At 43.6% G+C, this 21,356-nt stretch overlaps 5 protein-coding genes across 6 annotated transcripts; 2 read left to right on the top strand and 3 right to left on the bottom strand.

Annotated features, from left to right (window-relative positions):
* Positions 1 to 79: 79 nt before the first annotated feature.
* LOC127753260 (uncharacterized) lies at positions 80 to 3,405 on the bottom strand. Its single transcript, XM_052278736.1, has 2 exons — positions 2,761 to 3,405; positions 80 to 731 (listed from the first exon to the last, which is right to left on the bottom strand). Exons 1-2 carry the CDS (start codon positions 3,298 to 3,300, stop codon positions 705 to 707), a joined length of 567 nt encoding a protein of 188 aa, XP_052134696.1. The 5' UTR covers positions 3,301 to 3,405; the 3' UTR covers positions 80 to 704.
* Positions 3,406 to 4,223: 818 nt separating this feature from the next.
* LOC127753259 (zinc finger protein GIS2-like) lies at positions 4,224 to 7,867 on the top strand. Of its 2 annotated transcripts, none has more exons than XM_052278735.1 (4): positions 4,224 to 4,436; positions 5,053 to 5,276; positions 6,292 to 6,387; positions 7,088 to 7,867. In XM_052278735.1, exons 2-4 carry the CDS (start codon positions 5,173 to 5,175, stop codon positions 7,653 to 7,655), a joined length of 768 nt encoding a protein of 255 aa, XP_052134695.1. In that variant the 5' UTR covers positions 4,224 to 4,436; positions 5,053 to 5,172; the 3' UTR covers positions 7,656 to 7,867. The 2 variants fall into 2 exon arrangements, with proteins under 2 accessions (XP_052134695.1, XP_052134693.1); XM_052278733.1 differs by having other exon boundaries at positions 5,049 to 5,276.
* Positions 7,868 to 8,310: 443 nt separating this feature from the next.
* Positions 8,311 to 11,185, bottom strand: LOC127753258 (very-long-chain aldehyde decarbonylase GL1-10). The gene is made up of 5 exons (XM_052278732.1): positions 10,741 to 11,185; positions 10,050 to 10,372; positions 8,887 to 9,034; positions 8,760 to 8,792; positions 8,311 to 8,594 (listed from the first exon to the last, which is right to left on the bottom strand). Exons 1-5 carry the CDS (start codon positions 11,068 to 11,070, stop codon positions 8,523 to 8,525), a joined length of 906 nt encoding a protein of 301 aa, XP_052134692.1. The 5' UTR covers positions 11,071 to 11,185; the 3' UTR covers positions 8,311 to 8,522.
* A 4,427-nt stretch (positions 11,186 to 15,612) lies between these two features.
* On the bottom strand, positions 15,613 to 17,720 carry LOC127752776 (uncharacterized). The gene is made up of 8 exons (XM_052278184.1): positions 17,474 to 17,720; positions 17,326 to 17,408; positions 17,202 to 17,243; positions 17,003 to 17,044; positions 16,581 to 16,664; positions 16,317 to 16,404; positions 16,096 to 16,193; positions 15,613 to 15,999 (listed from the first exon to the last, which is right to left on the bottom strand). The coding sequence occupies exons 1-8, from the start codon at positions 17,634 to 17,636 to the stop codon at positions 15,967 to 15,969; spliced, it is 633 nt and encodes a 210-aa protein (XP_052134144.1). The 5' UTR covers positions 17,637 to 17,720; the 3' UTR covers positions 15,613 to 15,966.
* Positions 17,721 to 17,924: 204 nt separating this feature from the next.
* Positions 17,925 to 20,942, top strand: LOC127786268 (putative magnesium transporter MRS2-G). Its single transcript, XM_052313605.1, has 4 exons — positions 17,925 to 18,375; positions 18,462 to 18,907; positions 19,658 to 19,942; positions 20,441 to 20,942. Exons 1-4 carry the CDS (start codon positions 17,985 to 17,987, stop codon positions 20,723 to 20,725), a joined length of 1,407 nt encoding a protein of 468 aa, XP_052169565.1. The 5' UTR covers positions 17,925 to 17,984; the 3' UTR covers positions 20,726 to 20,942.
* Positions 20,943 to 21,356: the final 414 nt, after the last annotated feature.

Genomic DNA, 21,356 nt, shown 5'->3' with positions numbered 1-21,356 from the left:
GTATTTTGGCTCCAATTGGGAGAAATTATTGGAATTTTTTCTCATGGATCAGACAAAAGGTACCATCACGTACACACTATCTTAACTTTTTTCAGAAACTTAATTCACTGTTCACATAATTCATCTTCCCAATCATATGATAATTCTATTAATTCACACATATATAATTCATCTTCCCAATCATATGACATACCGACACACGTTTCATTGACAAACTGAAGGGAAGAACAGTTGAGTAGCTGCCCAACCAATGGATTAGGCCTAAATGATGAGCTTTTCCTTTAACAGTGGACAGTGGTCCACATCTTCAGTTAATTGCCGAACTAGTATCATGGTAAACTTCCACAGGATATGATCTCTGCCAGTAGTACAGTAAAAACCATACTAGACACATGCAGGAAATGGTTAAGACATGCACATTCTTGAAGCTGAACTGAACTGATCAAGCGTGGATATGCAGTTTTGCATAGTTTCTCGTTGGCACATCGCCTTCATAGTCACAAGCAGCACAGGTGGATCAATCATTAGATTCAGAGCTCCACATAAGCGCCGGTGCTGGATACTACGATTGATCAGAGGGTGTTGTACTGTGCATAACGTCCTTGGAGCATCTGAATGTGACTGATCAGCTTCGTGTCTCTTGCATCTTTGTGCTGCCCTTAATTCCAAACAGCCCCGGACGCAACTGGTGTTCAGTTGGCTGTTCAGAATTGGAAGATTGATTCTGCAACCTGCACCGCACCAACAAGAGGGTAAGTACACAAATCCAAGGTTGAATTCTTTAGGTTGTCTTCAAATGGTCACTAACTCACTACTACCAACTCTAAATACGCATTGTGTCAGTGATAATTAGTAAAAGAAAAATTCAGGAATGTGTAAAGCCTGAAAGCATGACAAAAGATAGCAGGTTAAGAGAATCTAGCTCCCTGTAGACCCACACGATTGAATGCGCACAACATTCCAAATGAGAACAGATGCTCCTTAGAAATTAAGGACTATATGTCATGAAATCGCAGAGGACCCTTCAATTGTTCACATGATCAGGGTACTGGATACAGCACTGCTGAAGGTTCTTATATTAACTATAAACTATGCTATCTGCCTTCCTGACAAGAGGCTCAAACTGAATGCGTTTTTCTCTCATGATAAACTTTACATTTTATCTATGGTACCTACACTTATCCTTGAGGCCTTAAACTTGTGGAGATGAAAACAGGTGAAGTCTGCAATCAGTGCAATTGCAGGTACTTTAGAGTTGCTTGAGAATTCATTCCTAAATCTCTCTTCAGTCACATCAAAATCCAGTGTAATTGTCCACTTCGAAAAATCCATTGTAGCTGTGTGCAACAGTTAGGTAATCAAGCTACAGTTTACAGGCATCTATTCGTACTCAGGGGCTGGAGGGCTGGGGCCCTTGACCCTCCATGGCGCATTTAAAAGGAAATCTCCCCTAGCTTCACTGACCGACACCAATGAAGAAATGCAGTTACATGGAGAACATAAGAATATTTCTGAAAAAAAATGGCATTTCCAATTTCAAACCTTAGGTCCCTGCAGCTTTCAGTTTCAGCAGATAAGTTTAACTGTTATCCCTGTCTGATGCCTGGATATATCTGAATGCGTTCAAATTTGGGATAGCAAGTGTCAATTTAATTAGCAAGAAATGGGCACCCAAAGTTGATTTGGTGGATACCCACACACCTTCGACCAACTGAGCTAAGTCAATTGACTCAGTTCTTATCTTACGTCTGCTCAAGTCTGTAACAACTTTCTTGCGCTTGACCATTACATATAGATAGAAGCAAACTGTGGTCTGAATGTCTGAAAGGTGCACAGTTCATCACTTCAGGCTGAAGGTTGATGAGGCACCTCTTCAGTTTTCTCATAAGTCGATGAGACACCTTAAGGTTGACAATAACGATGCGCATTACCCACTCGATCATACATAGCAGTGTAAATTATATTTGTTTGCTCACTTCTGCTGATCCCTATTTTGCCATGATTTTAGCCTCACTCTGGAAATCTGGTGAAGACTTGGAGCATCGATCGTTTACAAACCTTTGTCAAAGTCTCTTGCTTATGATATGTGAGAACAATAGGAAAGCTTGATTGAAAGATGTGATTGCCAGTCACTGTGCTAGGTTGGTGTTAGTCAAAATGGTAGCATGTGGCATTGTGCGCTCCCTGTCAGCAATGACATGTTGCTACAAGTCTAGGTGAGCAAGTGTTATAGATTATTAGTATGTAGAAATCAATATGCTAGTCTAACAAGATTTAGCAGCATTAGCTCCAGTGCCAACTACCAATTTCCTCCCAAAAGACCGTTGAACTGGAATTCGCTTCCAAAATACCGGTGAATCATTAGTATTCGACTGATGTGAAGAATTCGTCCAAAAAGTTGTCGAGAATTCAAAGGCACAGCAGGGTAATATATGATCATAAAATGCTAAAACCTCTTAACTAGAGAATAAATATTCCACAAGCTTATCAGATATCTAAACCAACGCAGAGGAGGTACTGAAAACTAAAAAAAAAAAGGAGCAACTAACGTGTACTACCAAACTAGATTGGAAGTGGTTTAAACTAATTCAGAGTTCATAATCTGATCTCAAAGGAAAGCGAGATCATTGACGTGCTATACACTATTTGGACATACAAAGTTACAATCCAATGTGCTGTAGTTGAAATGCTTGCGAGATATTGTTGCGTAGCCGCATGCCAACATCAAGGCATTTCATCGAACAGAGAGGAGGCGCTTACCTCCAAGCGAGGAGGTGGCGACGTCGCCGGTGTGGGATCAGCCGTGCAGTACAGCTCCCTCAGGGTGTCGATGAGGGGGCGGAACCCGTCGCGGAGAGGCACGACGGAGACGGCGCGGAACCGCTCGGCGGCTCCCTTCGCGAACGCGCGCATCGCCACGCGGCACGCCTCCCCCTCCAGGGCCTCCTCCGCGGCGCGCGCGGCCCCCGCGTGCGCCGCGAAGAAGCGCGCGAGCTCGTCGGCGGGGCAGCCGACCAGCACGCGCGCCGCGCGGTCGAAGAGCACGACGGGCACGACGCGGTCGTGGGTGGCCACGGAGGCGCGCAGGCGGTAGACGCGCGCGGGCACCGGGCCTCCGCCGCCGCCGCGGCCGGTGCAGGCGGCGCATGCGTCGGCGTGGTCCGGGAGCGCCCGCTCGCAGCGCGGGCAGGAGAGGTAGCAGAAGTCGGACATGTCGGCCGCCACGACGGTGCAGTACGGCGGCGTCCACGTCGCCGCCGGCGCCGCCGCCTCGCCGTTGCTGCAGCCGACGAGAGCCATGACCTCCCACGGCCCAATAAGGCCCAAGGCCAATACGCCAAGTTACAACGGAGTACTACGTTAGGCCATCCCAACCTTTCAGTTAGTGTCTTGACAAGAGAGTTTAGCGAGGAGAGACGTAAAAAAGATGAATAACCATTTCTCAAAACTATCTCTACATAAAAACCAAGAATAAAATAAAAAGATAGATGGATGAAAGAAGATAGTAGTAGAAGAGATATGATTAAATAGGAATTTAATTTGAAAACACTATCTATTGAATATATATTCTATATAGTTTATATGACATGACAAGTATGAAAATTATTTGATAGTTTCAGAGTTAGAGATGGCCTAAGCCACAATAACTCTTAACTCAAAGATCACTAGTTTGTATCACCCTAATAAATATGTTGCATGCAACCCAGAAACCATCAATTAGTTTTTATATGTATATAAACTATATATATCTAAAGGATGATCTCTTCAAATTAAATAATCATCCAATCACATTTTTTCTATCTCCTTTTATCTATATATCTCATTCATTTTTGGTTTTTACTTAGAGATGGTTTCTTGCATGAGAACTGGTTTCTTCATCTGTTTACTTTGTCTTGTTAACTCTCTTACCACATTAAATTTTTTTCTTATGTAAAAATATATTTAATACCGTGGATACCAGATGATATGGAGGATCAGGATAACCTCATCACTTTGGACTGGAGGGAGTACTTAGATACCAATTTTGGCGTATTGGGCTTGGGCCTTGTTGGGCCGTGGGATGTATGGCTCGTGTCGGCTGCAGCAACGCCGACCTTTCTTCTCACGGCCCAAATCCAAATCCGGCAATCCCCAACACCTACGAGTAATCTCCACCGTCCATTCGAGATCGGACAGCCATAAAACGCACGTGCTCTCGCTTCGGTGGAGCTCTGGATCTGACGCGTCCTCTTCTTCCTCCTCCTCGAGACCTCGGCACCTCGCACGCCACGCTTCTCCTCCTCTTCCTATCCCAATCCACTCGGCGGCCCCCCTCGCCGTCGCCGCGCTGCGCCGGCGAGCGCCACGGGAGCAGCAGCCCTCGCCGCTCCGCGGCTAGCTAGCTCGTCTCCTCGTCCGCCTCGCGCCTGCTGGAGATCCGCCCCCCGACCCCCGTGGTAAGCCCTGGACCTGGGGTTGGTTTTCGTCTGTCCCTAATCTGCTGCTGATGTGCGAGCCGAAATCAAATCTATCGACGAGGTTTCGTGCGGTTAGTGTGGGATCGATCGATTTGCTCGGTAGTATCTGTAAATCCGCTCGCTGTTACTGGTTTGGTCGCTCGCTCGTCAGGTAGGGTTTCGTTCGCTGCTCTCGCAAATTGGTCGTGGACTCGTGGTTCAGCGCGCGTGCATGTTTGTAGGATGGGAGCGTAGGTTGTGGAGTAGTCGAAGCAGTAGGATGGGAGCATAGGTTGTGGAATAGTCGAAGCAGTATGAATATGGGAGCATAGGTAGTATGGTTGTTGAACTTGAATCCTATGGTAAAGATATGATGATTTGTTGTAGATTGGGCGGTTGTGTTGGGGGGACTAGGAGGGAAATCTTGTGTATGAGCAATTGAGCAAATGGCTCGATGGTCCTTGTTTGTAGTAATCAAGGATGGAGGAAGGTGGGGCATTCGGAGAGTCGTTTGCCCTACTGTTGGAATTCGGGCCTGTGCTTAGGAAAGGATGGTTGCTGTTGTTTGGGCTCATGGAGCTGGAATTCAGCCTGTGGTTTTGTTGTGGACAGGAAGGAAGGAAGAAGGGAGGGTTGTAACAGCCTAACAGGTTGTGGGAGTCTTGGAGGTGCTGGTTTTGTGGTGTGGTGTTCGCAGTTTGGTTGGAGCTTGGAGATTTAGAAGGAAGGTTTGACGATGAGCAGCCGCAGCCCGCCACCAAAGGACCGCAGGATTCGTACTGAGCGTACCTCATACCGTGATGCGCCATACAGGAGAGACAGCCGCCGTGGTCCTAGCAGGTTTGAGTTGTCTTGTTTAAATAAATAAAGAAAATGAGTATCTGGCACCGTATATCAACCTCTCTTGATCATGTTGGCAGGATAACCATAATTGTCATTTCTGTTTGGATGTATATATTCTCTGTTTTTCTTCCACAATAATTACTTATGCATGTAGTATTTGTATAGCCTCTTGATCTAAGGCCATGAATCCATGACCTATGTTGCTCCAGTATGTAATATGGATAGGGCGACACTACATGTGGTCAACCCATTGCAGTAATCTAGGCTAAGGCAACAGTTACTTTATCTTTTTCTTTAAAGGAGAAGTTGGTTTGTCTTCATGTCTTTTGTCTATATCTATACTCTATATACAATTCTAAAAGACTCCAGTGGTGGTGGCAGTGAATCTGCCACCACCACCTACTCACTGTCATGTGGGCCCATGACGATCCTACTTTCAAAATTTAAGCAACTTCTTCAGAGTTGGTCAATACCCAATATACTTCTCCATGACTCCCAAATTGTACAAGGTTCTCCAGTGTAGCAAGTGACCATTCCCTCTACAATGAATGAGGTCTCTAAAAAAGTGAAGAGTTTTCTCCTTTTAGATAAAATGAAGTTCCCCATTATGATGTCTATACTTACTATGCCCAGACTCGAATTAAAACAGTCGGGTATATGTATCAACTATCAATTCTAACATGTCCTGTTGAAACTCCTATAGTTTATTATTATTTCTTCAAAATCCATTACAACGCATGGGCACTCTGCTAGTAAAAGTAAAAGAGTACATGGAGTACGATGGACCTCATTCCCTTTATTAGACGATCACTTGGTTTAAGTGTGCAAAATGTTCAACAAGGCATAAGCTAATGTTGTTTCATGATTTTCGGAAAACCCTCTCATGATTACATTAGTTTGTCATGATTCATGACCTGAAGAGTGCAATTTAATAAACGAATTTCAGATTCCTGTCAATCTGCAATGTATCTGAGCTTTTGTATCCTCCACTTCTTTGTTTTCTTCCCTGCAGATTTCCTAATGATTTGTGCAACAATTGTAAGCGTCCAGGACATTTTGCTAGAGATTGTCCAAATGTGGCTCTTTGCCATGCATGTGGGCTTCCAGGGTAAGGACTATTTGTTATTCTGTTTTGCAGATATTTCATGTTGTTATAGCCTTTAAAGAAGTCTTCCATTATTCAGTATCTATTTGTGGTGTACTTGTGTTTATTTTCTCTTATATTGTTTTGCCATGCTTTTAAAATTCTGTATTCTCAATAGCACTGCTTGTTTATGTCATTGTGTATTTAGAACCATATCCGTCTAGATTACAAATGTGCAGTGAATGAGACGTGATCTCAATAATTGTGACAGTTCAACCGTAATGAAGTTGATGTTAGGTGAACATGATAGATGGCTACATTGATTTGCTAATATTTAACAGTTTTGAGGTACCCCATGCTCCTTTCGTGATGGATGAGACTTAGTGTTGGCATCACCAATTATTTGAGATTTGTTCCCAAAACACGAAACATGGTTCATTGTCTTTTAACAGTTCAATTTATAGTATGCATCTAATATTTTTTTATTAGCTTATTCATATTTATGACAAATCAGCAAAAGGTAGCTAAAGAAACTGAAATGTTGAAGCTTAAGCCATGCATAAAGTTGCCAGAAGATGGTTAGTAACAGTTAAGCAATAACTTGTGGAATTAAATAATTGTAATTTAAGTCACAGATTATAGTTTCATGTGATCAAGAATGCTTACATGCTTCACCTTCTTATCTGTGAGCTAGCATTACTTACTCTAATGCTTACTTTGGCAGGCACATAGCAGCAGAGTGTTCTTCCAAAGATCTCTGCTGGAACTGCAAAGAACCTGGCCACATGGCTAACAGCTGCCCAAATGAAGGGATATGCCGCAACTGTGGCAAGTCGGGTCACATTGCAAGAGAATGCAGTGCTCCACCAATGCTGCCAGGTGAAATGAGGCTTTGCAGCAACTGCTACAAACCAGGGCACCTTGCTGCGGAATGCACCAATGAGAAGGCCTGCAACAACTGTAGGAAGAGTGGCCATCTTGCTCGTAACTGCCCTAACGAGCCCGTCTGCAACCTATGCAACGTGTCAGGACATTTGGCCCGAGAGTGCCCCAAATCTGATGCTATCAATGAGAGGGGTGGGCCTCCTCCCTTTCGTGGTGGCGTGCCTCCTCCCTTCCGTGGTGGATACAGTGATGTGGTCTGCCGTGCTTGCAATCAGGTTGGTCATATGAGCCGTGATTGCATGGCCGGTGCGTTCATGATCTGCCACAACTGCGGTGGTCGTGGTCACATGGCTTATGAGTGCCCATCTGGGAGGCTTATGGATCGGTTTCCCCCTCGCCGTTTTTGAGTGATTTTCCAAGTGCTCAATCAGATGACACTTCGTTGGGACCGGCATTATGAATAATCATTTCTCGTGCTTTATGCCTTAAGAATGTTAGTGGATTTCAGATACTTCAGTTTTCATAGTTTGTCAGCTTACTTGTATTTGTCGGTTCTGCTGTTTAACTGCAATACTCGTTGATCGGTGAGGATGAATTCCAGATGGGATACTTGTTTTAATTCCTACAAACTTGAAGTTAGTCTTATATGCCTTGCAGTTGCATCTGTGTGTTTTTATACCCCAAACTGTAGTCTGTACTTCCAATCCGGTACTGAAGCGCCCTTTTGAACTGGCACACAAGCTCGGCATTGCTCCGTTGCAAGCTTTTTTCCTACCCCCTAATTTTGGTGTGTGAACGTAATTCGGGTAATTCGGGAAGAGTATGCTGCTGATTTTCTCCTGTTTATTGCATATCTGAGCCAAGTAATATTTCTGGAATGGACGTTAACATGCCTCGATAGTATCAAAAGGCATAACTTGTTATCCTTGCCTACGATAAAGTCTCGATTAGTAGTCGATTTGGCATCAAAACACCAGAGAAATGCAGATCATTTGCTTCTACAGCGCATATTTCACCCAAAAAAAAAAAACATATACAGCAATTGGTTCTGACTCTTTCAAGTTGAGCGCAAACCACATAAAGACTACCCGAGTCACAATGTTATTGGTCAGCGTAACAAGTTCTATGGATGCTCACAAGTCACAGCCACAAAACAAAAGGCACAGCAGCACGACACTACTACAGAAATCGAAACAAAATCAAAACACTACACAAGCCGTAACGAACAAAATGACCAGGGAGGCATTCCAGATTTTGGCTATATATAGGACAGTTTAATCCAACTTCGCGTAGCTCAATCCATTGCTATCTGCTTTCTCGCCTTCCGTTTGCCCCAGAGCCTTCATCTGTTTCATCCAAGGAAACAGGAAGAGAGAACGAAAAAAAAAAAGGTCAGCTACTCTGTCAACTGAGTTGCCCATTTGACACATTACAATTGTACAAACTGAAAATTCTCTGGAATTGAAGCATAGAAAATGACCGGAGATAGCAACAGTGAAAAAGAAAACTACCTTTGCTTGGTACGCCTTATGGTATCTGTAACCCTGAAAAAACAAGAGCACAACATAAATATGTCGTTCTTGTGTGTTGGGGGTGGGTGGGTTTAAACAGTTGCATTGTGTAAAAGCAGATACTTACTTTGTCGGTTCCATATAGATAATCACAATACGTGAAAACAGAAGCGAAATTGCTCTGACTCTGGCGTCCAACATAGTGATGATAATCATGGTATTCTGCGCCTCCATAGAATGGAATATACTTTGTCAGGTTGAACGGGAAATCAAAGCTGCAAAAATAACAAGATAATTTTGTTATGCCATGTAAACACTACACGAGTGCAACAGCAATGTGATGGGCGATATCATTTGGTCAGTGCAATAGCAAAGTGATGGGGAATACGGCAAAAAGTATGGTCATGATACTCAAGTTTTATGAGTTGACGCTGACACAATATTGATATGACCAAAGCATATACATGTCTTTTTATTTATTTTAGAAAAGGGGTTGGCGGCTTTCCATCCTTTTAAGTTAAAGTTCAAGCAACTTAATTGCTTCTATATCATCCATGGTCACATACTACAATTTTATGAGTGAACACTTGCAGAAAAACAATGGATCAGACCCAAAACAGTCTAGTAATCTTGCATTGTTGCTAGTTCTCCATGTCTAGCATAGTATCATATACACTAGTAAATATGCATATCTATTTAAATTTGACAAGCTGCTTAAAAAAACTAATATCAATCATTACACTCCAGATTGCTTAGAGCTGTATAATTTTGTAATTAAAATCACAAATGCACTTTTTTCTCAAATTAATTAGTCTAATCAACTTTAATGAATTGAAAGTGTAGTTGCAAAATTGAACAAGGTTACTCATTTGCTACTTAAATTTCTTTCTACTAAAAAGCTGCAGCGAATGCTGAACCATGGTCTGTAGTCTATTCTAGCATTATTCTGGAAATAGTAGATAAAAGCATCCTATTTCTAGGTAAACCTTTTCTGTTCAATAACTCCAAATGCATCAACATAGGTACCTGTATCCTATGTTCCAAACTTCCAATTGGAAACAAACCCTCTGTCCAAAAATCCATTTATCACTAACAAATCAAAATGCCATGCAGCTAGATTTGCAATCACCCACTAAATCTATCCACAACATATCCATCCATCACTAGCAACAAATCCAAATACTTGCCAAGTCAACACAATGCTGTGCACATCGTTAGACTTATCTTACGTGATAAATTATGCATCCTCCAAACAATCCAAAGAAGGGGGGAAGTACAAAGTTTCCTTACCCGCTGTGTGTCTCTATGGCCTCCATCTGGCGGAGTACAATCCAGAGCCAGAAGGTGATCATGTGACCAGGTGCAAGCGCTGGCCCGACAAAGGAGGGGATGCCGAGGATGAGCACCTCAGCCCAGTGTGCATATGGCGCGGCGAATCCAATGGGTGCCGTGAACTCATGGTGGACACGGTGGATCTTCTCATAGCCCCACTCCCCATGTAGCAACCGATGGATCCAGTAGTTGAGGTAGTCCTCAACCAGGAAGTACACCAGCAGCTGCGCCGCCATCTCCCCCAGCGATGGCAGTGGCAGCCCTGTGTGGATTCCCACCATCTGCAATGTTCAAAAACGACCTATCTTCTTTATTTGATCTCTAGAACTACTATAATAATGCACCACATATAAATAATAGTAAATGATATAAAAGGAACAATCTTCTTTTACTTAAGAGTATTAAAATATCATCAAGACGACCTTAGATCATGTGATTGCATCTCACAAGGGTTCCCGGATCACAAATCCCTTCAAATCTCGCAATCTCGAACTGATGGATCACCCACCATCTTACAAATCCAAATTCTAAGCGCCGCATACGCGTAGTAACCAAATGTCGCGTTCTTCCTTCGAATCTAATCCCCGCGGCACAGCATTGCGCGGATTCATCGACGAGAGCCGCAGAAAAAAAAGAAGAGGAAACGCACCTTGACGGTAGGGTAGGACACGAGCTGGAGCGGGCCGATGACGAGGAAGAAGAGGCGCATGACGTCCCTGTAGCAGCGGAAGAACTCCTCCCGGGAGAGCCGCACCTTGGGCTGCAGCTTGAACGGCCCCACGGCGGCCGGCGCGCGGAGCTCGAGGAGCGCGACGGGGAGCGGCGCGAGCGTGAAGACGACGAAGAGGAAGAGGATGTTGTGCCAGAAGAGGACGTAGTCCGGGATCCCCGCCGAGTACCTGAACCACAGCGACTCCGCCGCCGTCATCGCCCTCCCCAGCGCCGCCTCCGCCTCCGCCGCCGTTGCGTAGGGCAGCATCTCTCCCCGCCTCCGCCGCCGCCGGCGAGCCACTCGAGATGGCCCCCTCTTTGCGATTCCCGAGAACTCTAGGGGGTTAGGTGCAAAATGCCGCTTCGAGTGGCCTCGCGTCGTCGTCCACAGCTGGACAGTGCTGCTGCTCTCTCTGCTTTTTATGATGGCATGTTTGTCTCACTGACATGTGGGGCCCACGTAAGGCGCGGTGTGCGGTGGGCTCCACCTGGCAGTGAGTGGGGCCCGCTGCTCCTTTGTTGTTTTTGCTAATGCTGTGTGGCTGGATCTCGCATGCATATATGGTATGGAGAATTGGAGATGGAGATTGGAGAGAGCATCTGTTGCTCTTTGACTTTCTGTGGCCATGAATCCACTCCAAAAACTACAAATACTCGAAAATTCGATTGTTTGTTCAATGCTGTGGAGTAATCAGATGTTCGATCTGGAGATTAAGAAACAAATTAGCTGCAATTTGTGTTACAAGTTGGTGGCAGATCAAATTAATCAAACCACCAAATCATATTTTTACAGCTGAAGCGTTGGATACTCCTCCAAATTTCAGCACAAATGCGTGCCTAGCCAGTGCATTCATGATAGAGAGAAAAAGATATCCAGTGCTACAGGTCATAGACAAGATGGATTTCATTTATTATGGGGTTTTTTTTTATATAATTTACATCTTAGAACAGCTATTAAAATACTGGAAACTATTGAGATGGCAATAGTTTTATCAGAGAATAAAAGAGCTATAGTAGCAATAAGTGATCAGGGGACAACAATGTGAGTATATAGGATTTAATTTGTTCGATCGCCCATACAAATATGTTCGTGCTTTTAAAGTAGCACACGTACGTACGTACGTCGAATCGTCGATGCATGCATTGTTTGGTCATCCGTATTTATAGCCAATGCAAATTTCTTACGTGCGAAATGCAACTACACATATGCCACCTATGCATCCACGTTCCCTAGAGTCCAACCACCAGCAGCCATAGATGTCGATGTCATGAGAGCACTACGGCTAGGGAAAAGAACAAATTCAAAATGTTGCCATCAATGTGCATTTTGTCACGTTATATTTTGTTTTCCCGATTACCCAGCAGAAATATACGTACAATACCACTACACGCAACATCACACTTGCACGCCCGTCAAAATAAACACACACTAAACAAAATGAAAACCAACAATGCTTATATAAATTTATTATTATTTTATTGAAAGTTCATCTACGTATACTCGTAGCTTAATTTTCATACACGCGAGGATTTAAATCCGGTAGGTAAAATTATATATCGATGACTCCACCATTATTCCGTATCATTTCTCATTTCAATTCAATGCTATAAAAATACTACAATGCACTTGCTTTTCCTCAACAACCTACCCGTCAACCTCTTTCCTAGAGAGCGACGTGTCGGGCATATACTCCCTCCGTTTTAAAATGTTTGACACCGTTGACTTTTCAGTACGTGTTTGACCATTCGTCTTATTTAAAAAATTTAAGTAATTATTTATTCTTTTCATATCATTTGATTCATTGTTAAATATACTTGTATGTACACATATAGTTTTACATATTTCACAAATTTTTTTAATAAGACGAACGGTCAAACATGTGCTAAAAAGTCAACGGTGTTAAATATTTTAAAACGGAGGGAGTACATTCATAACAAAATGTCGTACATTTTTATACTTCGATCTTACCAAAGTTAATTGGATTAGCTATCTATTATCGTTTTTTTGCTGGTCCATTTCGGAAAGTAGCTAGCTAGATGCATTTTTCTATGGCTAGCTAGGTACGATGTCGAGCTAGCTATGTGTCATCGCCTCAAAATTTCGGCAGTTTTTCTTCCTCTCCTCTCGTGACTTCTTCTGTCGACAAAGTGGCATGGTTTCCACGTCCAAATTCAGGTATGCCAGGCCGCCGCCTATGCATACATGTATACTCAAGCAAAATTGTTAGGAAATGATAAGCGAACAAACGATAAAAAATAATAGATCAGTCACAGAAGACACGAGATTTAACGTGGAAAACCCTCTCAATACAGGAGAAAAAAAACCACGGGCGCCAGCCAGAAAAATATCTTCACTATATCTGGAGTAAGGTTACATCGCCGCACGGCAGTTTACAAGAGGTATATATATGGTGGAACCCTAAAAGGGATGACGATCCTTTTGCGGGGGCTCCGGCCCAAGCCTCCCGGTGACGGGCCTCTGCTCTGCTAGGCAGAAGCTGGCCTTTATTAAGTGCAAATGAATTTGGATCACAACTCAACAAAAATGAACATGTTTTGTTATGATAAAATAAAATATATAATAATATATCATATGTAATATATTTTTAAATAAAAATGCTAGTATGATTTGTTGCTTATTTGAATATATTTTATTTACTTGATGCAAACAAATATTAGACTATTATGTGATATTAGAAACTAATTTAAAAAGTCCAAAAGTAGCGGTATATCTTTCATAGTAGTAGTTTAGATAAACAGGTATGCAATACCACGCACATTTCAGACCTCTCAACTTCATCAAGCAATTAAATTTCTGAGTCCCCTCATGTACTGTGTTAGACACTTTGGACTTGAGTTTGCTTAATTTGTCCCATGTATAGCCCCATAAAATTTATTTTTAAATATAAGTGGTTTGCATTTAGTTTCAGGCCTCCATCCTTAAACACACAAGATACCATCACAATTGTATATTTCTATGAGAGTATGAATACTACTTATATAGCTTTATTTTTTATAACTATTAGGTACAAACTTTTTAACAGTTCATAGTATAATTATATTATAACTCATATATATTATATATGTATTTAACTAATTAGAAGTAGTCTCGCCGAGGAGCACTTTTGCTCACGAGGTAGTGCGGCTTTTTTCTCTTGGGCCTGTTCGGCTGCACTTAACTTTATTGTTGTGCAGCCAACACAAATAGTAAGTTGAGTTTGCAGCTGCAGCAGCAACGGCTGCGTACAATGGCTATACCAGCTAGCCGAACAGGCCTCTTGTAGACACAAATCTCAAGACGACCCGACGGTCCACAAATCAACTGTTTGGCAAAACAAATTTATCAACAATTGTATAGCAATTCAGATCCTTTAATCCACGAACAGAGGATAGTTTCTTTTTCCGGCAGGTACAGTAAAACACACCAAAAAACATCTATAAATCCAAGGATAGTTCATCATCCTTGGCCCTGTTTGGTAGAGTTTAAGATTCTAAGAAACAACTGGTGAGAATTTGGAGAAGCTGGGAAACCCAGCTTCTGACTTCTAGTTTATTTTTTGTATTCTACAACTACAGTTTCTCATAATCTAAGTGAAAATCTGGATTGTTTGGGGAGCTTCTAGCAATAGCAGCTTCTAGAAAAATCTCCAGCTACCAGAAGCTCCTCCAAACAAGTCCCTTATTAGGTGCATCACCAAACATGTACATCCTCTCGTACTCGATCCTCCTCGGATTGACGACGAAGCGGTGACCGAAAATAACACAAACACGTGATACCGAGCCAGCATGCACGGTAAGGATGTAAGTGGATCGATCCGTAAACTCACTTATAGTACACAAATGAATGGGTAACCGCCGCCGGCGGACTGTACAGAGGCGTCGTCAAACGGGCGGCGCACATAGTTTCCCTGGGGCGTGCAGACACCGAACGCTCCGACGACTTGCACGCTCCATGCATCGCCGGGAAACCTGTCTCTCTCTGACGGCTCACGAGCAATTCGCCTGACAAGTGACCACCCCTCATGCTCAATGTTCTGCATCACAAACTGACACGGCAATACAACAATTAATACTGGTGCTTAAGTTTAAACTGCTTGCTTGTGTCCATCTTGTATTCATTGTTTGCTGGCTAATTTGGCCGATCTCACTTTGTATATCTCCAGTGGTTGAGCACGTGAGTCGTCAAACATCCACTACAGGCGGCAATTTTACAGCAAGGATGATCAAATCTTCAGATTAATAATCTAGCACCTGCTACTGCTTTGTCCCTTGTGCTGTGTCCCATCTCTGCACTCTGCAGCTTCAGATTTGGACCGGTTCATTGATCCCACATTCCACCACTCGATCCAAAACATCTCACATACTCACATGCCTGGATGCTCAATCAAAGGTAGTGGTATCATCTGCATCTTCAAGTGCACTGTGTGCAGTGGCAGTCCATAACCAGGACACGAACTCCATACATGCATGCACAAATGCACTGGATGCAGAAGAATTGTAGACATTCAGAGTTCCGGATAAATGGCCGAAGGATGATTGATGGAGGCGTAGACGACTGTGAGCGGAACAAGTTGAGGTCTGTGGTAGTTAGAGGTCTTTTGTTCCATTTTAGATGACGTAATTCATATAAAATACCGTTATAAATTCTAAGTGTTTTCTATTCGGTGTTTCAGTTAGATATCATCAGGAGGGACATAGGGGTTTGTCCCATAACCTTGAGTATTTTATTTATCTTTTCTTGACTCATTGGTCATGTACCTGATGGCAGAGACCAGAGATGTAAATCATTTTCATGTCTAAAAAAATTAGAAAATCTGAGAAGGAACATCTCTTAATCTCTTATGCATGTTCTTACAGAGAACTCTAGCAATCTGACCATATCCATCAGCCAACCACCATTTGAGCCATTATGGTTCATGTTTGACATGGTTAATCTCCCTCTGATTCTTAGAGCCTTCCCATCTTAATTGTAGGCATTGTAGGTACTGACGTAGAGTAATGCACCCACGACTCTAATACTTTTGGCACCGACGCCATTTAAGGAAAAAAAATCCTAGTTTACACATATAATCCTAACACTTGGAGCTGGTGATTTCAGTAGGTGAGTTTGATCACTGCTGCCTGATTTCTCTTCATGGGCCTTTCCATCAGCTTAGCCCAGTGGCTACATTAGATTCTCTTCATTGCTAATTCGTTCCTGTATGCAGATTGTATAACAGAGAACATATAGCTCAATTTCTCCAAATAGGAAATACAAAAGAATTATACACAAGTTAGAACAATCAGAACAAACCAGCATCTCGTGGTCACCCATTATTTCCTCGATCACCTCACCAAGAATCTTGTCTGCACTGTTAGGAACAAGTGCTGCAAAAGCAGCTGGTTCCAACCCTGAACAACAAGTAGCAGCTCATTAATTTTGACAACACATGATCTGCAAGCTTCCAAAGTTCATTTATATGATCCCAGTTAAGTGTAATAAATTTCACAGTTTACATAGGACAATCGAGTTACCAGTTTCTGGGTAGGAATTGATGAACATCATCATCTCTTCACCAGTCAGGCCAGAAAATATACAAATTCTTGGCATTGACTTTGCAATCTGCCAATTGAAAATGAGTGTTAACCGTTAACAAGTGCTCAATATCCTGATCTAAGGTCAGAGATTAATTGATTGGCATTTGGTATCTGTAACATCAGCACAATAGTGATGTGTCAGCTGTTAGCAGATTAAGACTGAAAAGAAACGTGAAAATAATGAAAATGAATGATTCAGACCTTGACAGCTTCTATACTAGGTTGCTCAGTGTGCATGGCATCCCACAACGTTTGCTTTGTCATTTCTTCTGTACAATGAATCACCTGAAACAAAGCCATATGAGCATATAACTGACCTTTCAGATTATCCATAGATTCATATAAGCATGGTTGCCATTTCGTCCTTTGAATGATGCACTTGCACGCTATGAATTTTCTCCCTGAATTTCATCTTAGATGATTCTTGCCGATGAGACTAAAGCTGAGTCCCCATATTTTATCCCTTCTTCTAGCTCCTATTTGCTCTCATCAGAAGTCAGAAGATACATTTTTGTTCAAGTTTACTACATGCGCAAGAACAAATAGGAAAAACTGTTCTATGTTTTGATGTCATAAAAACCAATATCATTACATGCAAATGGCATCAGATAACTATTTTATACCTTGAGAAATTCTCCGTCAAGCTCTCTCAGGAACTCCTGAACCTGCACAAATTATGCATTTCAGGTAAGCTTATCGAACATTCAGAACAACAAGAAGCACACACACCAAACATACAAATCAATGCACCATATGTCTGGTAATTTCAGACAAACAGGACCGTTCTGTTCTGCGTGAACAGTTCATTGACTGCGTATTTACCTTGTTGGTTTCGCCTTCCTCGAATCCGATGAGCAACAGCGCCTGACGAAAACAACCAATTCAGATGGAGATCAGCACAGAAGCAGCAAATAGCAAGGAAGAGGAGCCGCAGCTAGCAACTCACCGGCGGTCCGTACATGGGATCCTCGGCGTTCAGCGGCACGAACTTGGAGTCCTCCTCCTCCTCCATGAGTTCGCCGGGAACCCCTGCGGCGGACGTCCATCAGATCAACGCAACCAAACCAATCAGCTAACCGTGGATGCATCCGCACCTTCGGGAGGCGGCGACGATCGGAGCAGCCGCCACCTTCTCCCCCTCCTTCGCTGCGGCGCCAAGACGCAAGCGGAGGCGCGCGGAGATCGAGATCGAGGGAGTAAGATGGTGGCGGAACGGCGGAGGAGGAGGAGTACGGGGGTGGCTGCGGCCATGGCCATCGTCGCCGGCGCCGGCGGTGAGGACGACGACGAGGGGAGTTATCCTCCTCTGTGTGGTCTCCGCTTCGTCGGCGTTTTCCCGCCACCACCACGCAATCTCAGCCGTCCGATCACCATCCTGCGTCTGAGAGTGGAGGAGGCAGAGCCTGCGAGAAATCGCGCGGTTCGTGTTGGGCTTCGCGCCCCGCTCCCAAATGGGCCGGGCCCGACCCAATCGCTTCCGGCCCAGTACGGCCCATCAAGCGGCGCATTACACGCGGGCCAACGCCTTCGCCTCTCCGGTCTCCGAAGCTTTTCTCCCCCGCACGCGACGACCTCGCCGTCGCCGTCGCCGCCGCCGCCGCCGCCATGGGGAGGCGATCCGGGGGGAGGAAGCTGCCCTTCTTCGCCTCGAACGCCTCCACGTCGTCCTCCACCAAGCGGACCCGCTCGGCGCGCCGCCTCCCCTCGCTCACCAGGCCGCGCGCGTCGAGCTCCCCATCCCCGGCGTCGCCGTCCCCGCCGCCGCCGTCCGCGTCGCACCCCGCCCCTCCGTCCCCTCCCCTCGCCGTATCTCCCGCCGGCGCCGGTAAGGTCGGGAAGAAGAAGGCCGGGGCGCGCCTCTGGATGCGGCTCGACCGGTGGGGCGTCTCCGAAACCCTCCATCTCGACAAGGGCTCCATCATCCGACGCGCCGGCCTGCCGCCGCGGGACCTCCGGATCCTCGGCCCCGTCTTCTCCGACTCCTCCAGCATCCTCGGTGAGCTCGACCACGCCCCCATTAGTATCGATTGCTGCTTAGGGGGTCGCTTTTGTTGTGACAATACACAATGTTTAATTGTGCAGCTAGAGAGAAGGCGATGGTGATCAACCTAGAATTCATCAGGGCGATCGTTACGGCCGATGAGATCCTTCTACTGGATCCTCTCACGATCGATGTGATCCCTTTTGTTGAGCAATTGACACATCATCTCCCTCTCAAGAACCTGGTGTGTGGGAATGGTCAACCTGGTGGTGATGACCATGGGGAAAAGCATGATGACTCGCCTGGAGATCAGCTACCCCGCCTTAACGAGGCCACCGGAGCAGAGCACGAGTTGCCATTTGAATTCCAGGTGCTGGAGCTCGCACTCGAGACCGTGTGCTCATCATTCGACGTTAACGTGTCTGGTCTTGAAAGGCGCGCCACTCCGGTACTTGAGGAACTGACCAAGAATGTCAGCACAAGGAATCTCGATCGTGTGCGAACTCTCAAGAGTGATCTTACCCGTTTGCTTGCCCATGTGCAGAAGGTACTATTAGAGATAGAGTAGTGCATGCCTTTGGTCTGGCAAAGTTCAAAGTTTTCATCCCTGTTTGACTGTCTTTATTATTGCATATTAATTTGACTGATCAAAAGCTATATTCATAGTATGTTCTAGCTGTTCTTTTCTGTGGTTAAAGTTTAATTGCACTAAGGGGCATGGATGATCCAAACAGGCCCTAAGACAATAATATTTCTTCTTTGGAGCTATGTGGATATAACTGAACTTAAAAGCAGTACTGAATATTTGTTCAAAAGAATAGTGTGCCTGACATAGCCAGTATAATTTTACCATCTCAAACTTATAATAGTTATGGTTCACCGTGGACCAATCACCAACTGAAGTCTGCTGTGCCGTGGTCCTGTGTGCACGGGGGAACAATTGTTTCATGTACATAGAGATGTTGTAGTGCATGTGTTGAAAGAGCCAAAGTCTTCAGGTGTATATACTTTGGATTATCAAAATACATGTTTATATAATTTTAGTTCTTACTGTATGGTTGGAACTTGGGGCATATAAAACAAAAGGTGGTTATAAACAACTGATTTTTTTTTTGTTCGTGATGTTCTATGTACCTACCTATTCATTTCTTTTTAAAGCTTGTTGATTTTATTTTATATGCAGTATTGCTGCTGGGTAGTTTGGCTGTACTTTTGAGAACCTTGATGGTTACCTGCATGCTGCTCTAAACAAGGGTTTCTTCTGAAGATATGTATCTTAACCCTCATATCATTTCAGGTCAGAGATGAAATAGAACATCTTCTGGATGATAATGAAGACATGGCACATCTGTATCTAACAAGGAAGCAATTACAAAACCAGCAAGTTGAGGCTTTAATATCATCGGCTGCTTCCAATAGCATTGTTCCTGGAGGAACAAGTCTGTCCAGGTTGAACAATAGTTTTCGGCGCAGCGTGAGCATCGCTACAAGCATGCATTTGGATAATGACGTGGAAGACCTAGAGATGTTGCTTGAGGCTTACTTCATGCAATTGGATGGAATTCGCAACAGAATTTTGTCGGTTAGTCCTTTTACCCATATTGAAATGGGGTAGTTGCAGTTTTACTTGGATCTACTTAATGCTATATGACTTATCCTAGTGTTCATTTGGACTTATTCTCTGCTGACTTATCATAATGAATATAACTGTAAGTTCTTGTTGGAGATAAATTGTAAAGATACACAGCCACGTCTTGTTCCTAAACATATATTTGAGTTAGTATTCAAGTTAGCATTAGATGTTGAATTCTTTAACTACTAGAAGTTGCTAAACATATATTTGAGTTAGTATTCAAGTTTGCAATAGATGTTGAATTCTTTAACTACTACTAGACTAGAAGTAGAAGTTGCTAAACATAGATTTGAGTTAGCAATAGATGTTGAATTCTTTAACTACTAGAAGCACATCTCTCTTTTCTGATGAAGAAACAAGGAAAGTATATCACTTTTCTGTATAATTCTTTGGCGCCCTTATGCTATATCTTGGCGTGACATAATTTCTCGTTTGGGAATTAAACAGGTTCGAGAGTATATTGATGATACAGAAGACTATGTCAATATTCAACTTGACAACCAGCGTAATGAACTTATTCAGCTTCAGCTTACACTGACTATTGCATCCTTCGGCATAGCTGTCAACACCTTCATAGCTGGGGCTTTTGCGATGAACATCCAGAGCAAATTGTACAGCATTGATGATGGTAGCTTCTTTTGGCCATTTGTTGGGGGCACCTCATCGGGCTGCTTCATGATCTGCATCGTCTTATTATGGTATGCCCGGTGGAAGAAGTTGCTCGGTCCTTGAACACAATGTAACAAGTCACGACTCATGAGAACTGTCTCGCTGTAAAGGGCATGCATTTTGACTTGTAACGTCTGCAGAGGAGCAGTCATTTGAAACATAAAAGAGAATCCTAGGATTAGGGAGAAACTCTAATGCATTTATGTTTCACTGGTAAATAAGATACATTTTCTGTAGTTTTCCCTTGGTAAAAATATAGTATACTAACATGTTATGATCATCAGCACCCTTGAATTGATTGTGGATTTGTGGGTTATAGGGGATCCAATCATCCTGAGGCAGCAGTATGTCTTCTTTGCAGAGAGATAGCTGATGAATCACTGAACTTTATGGACAATACTGAATAGTATATCGGTATGTCATTAACTCATTATATGCCAGTTAAACCATATTTAGACAAATATTGGTTATGGCCAATTGAAGCTTTCTTCCATGGCCCTGTGTACATGAAGGATTGACGGGGTTGTTTGGTTCTACACCATTCTTAACATTACCAAATAATTGGCATTGCTCAAATTTGTCCCTTATTTGGCTTGGTTAAGTTTGGCACTAGCCCAGCCCTAAATTTTTTGCCTTGCCAAATCTTGCCAAATAAAATGGCAAGGCTAGGAATGGTAGAGAACCAAACAAACCT

Source organism: Oryza glaberrima, chromosome 10, assembly GCF_000147395.1.
Source record: "Oryza glaberrima chromosome 10, OglaRS2, whole genome shotgun sequence".
In the NCBI taxonomy this organism is placed as follows: Eukaryota; Viridiplantae; Streptophyta; class Magnoliopsida; order Poales; family Poaceae; genus Oryza; species Oryza glaberrima.
The sequence above is the reverse complement of the archived record's forward strand: the minus strand, read 5'-3'. Positions and strand labels throughout refer to the sequence as shown.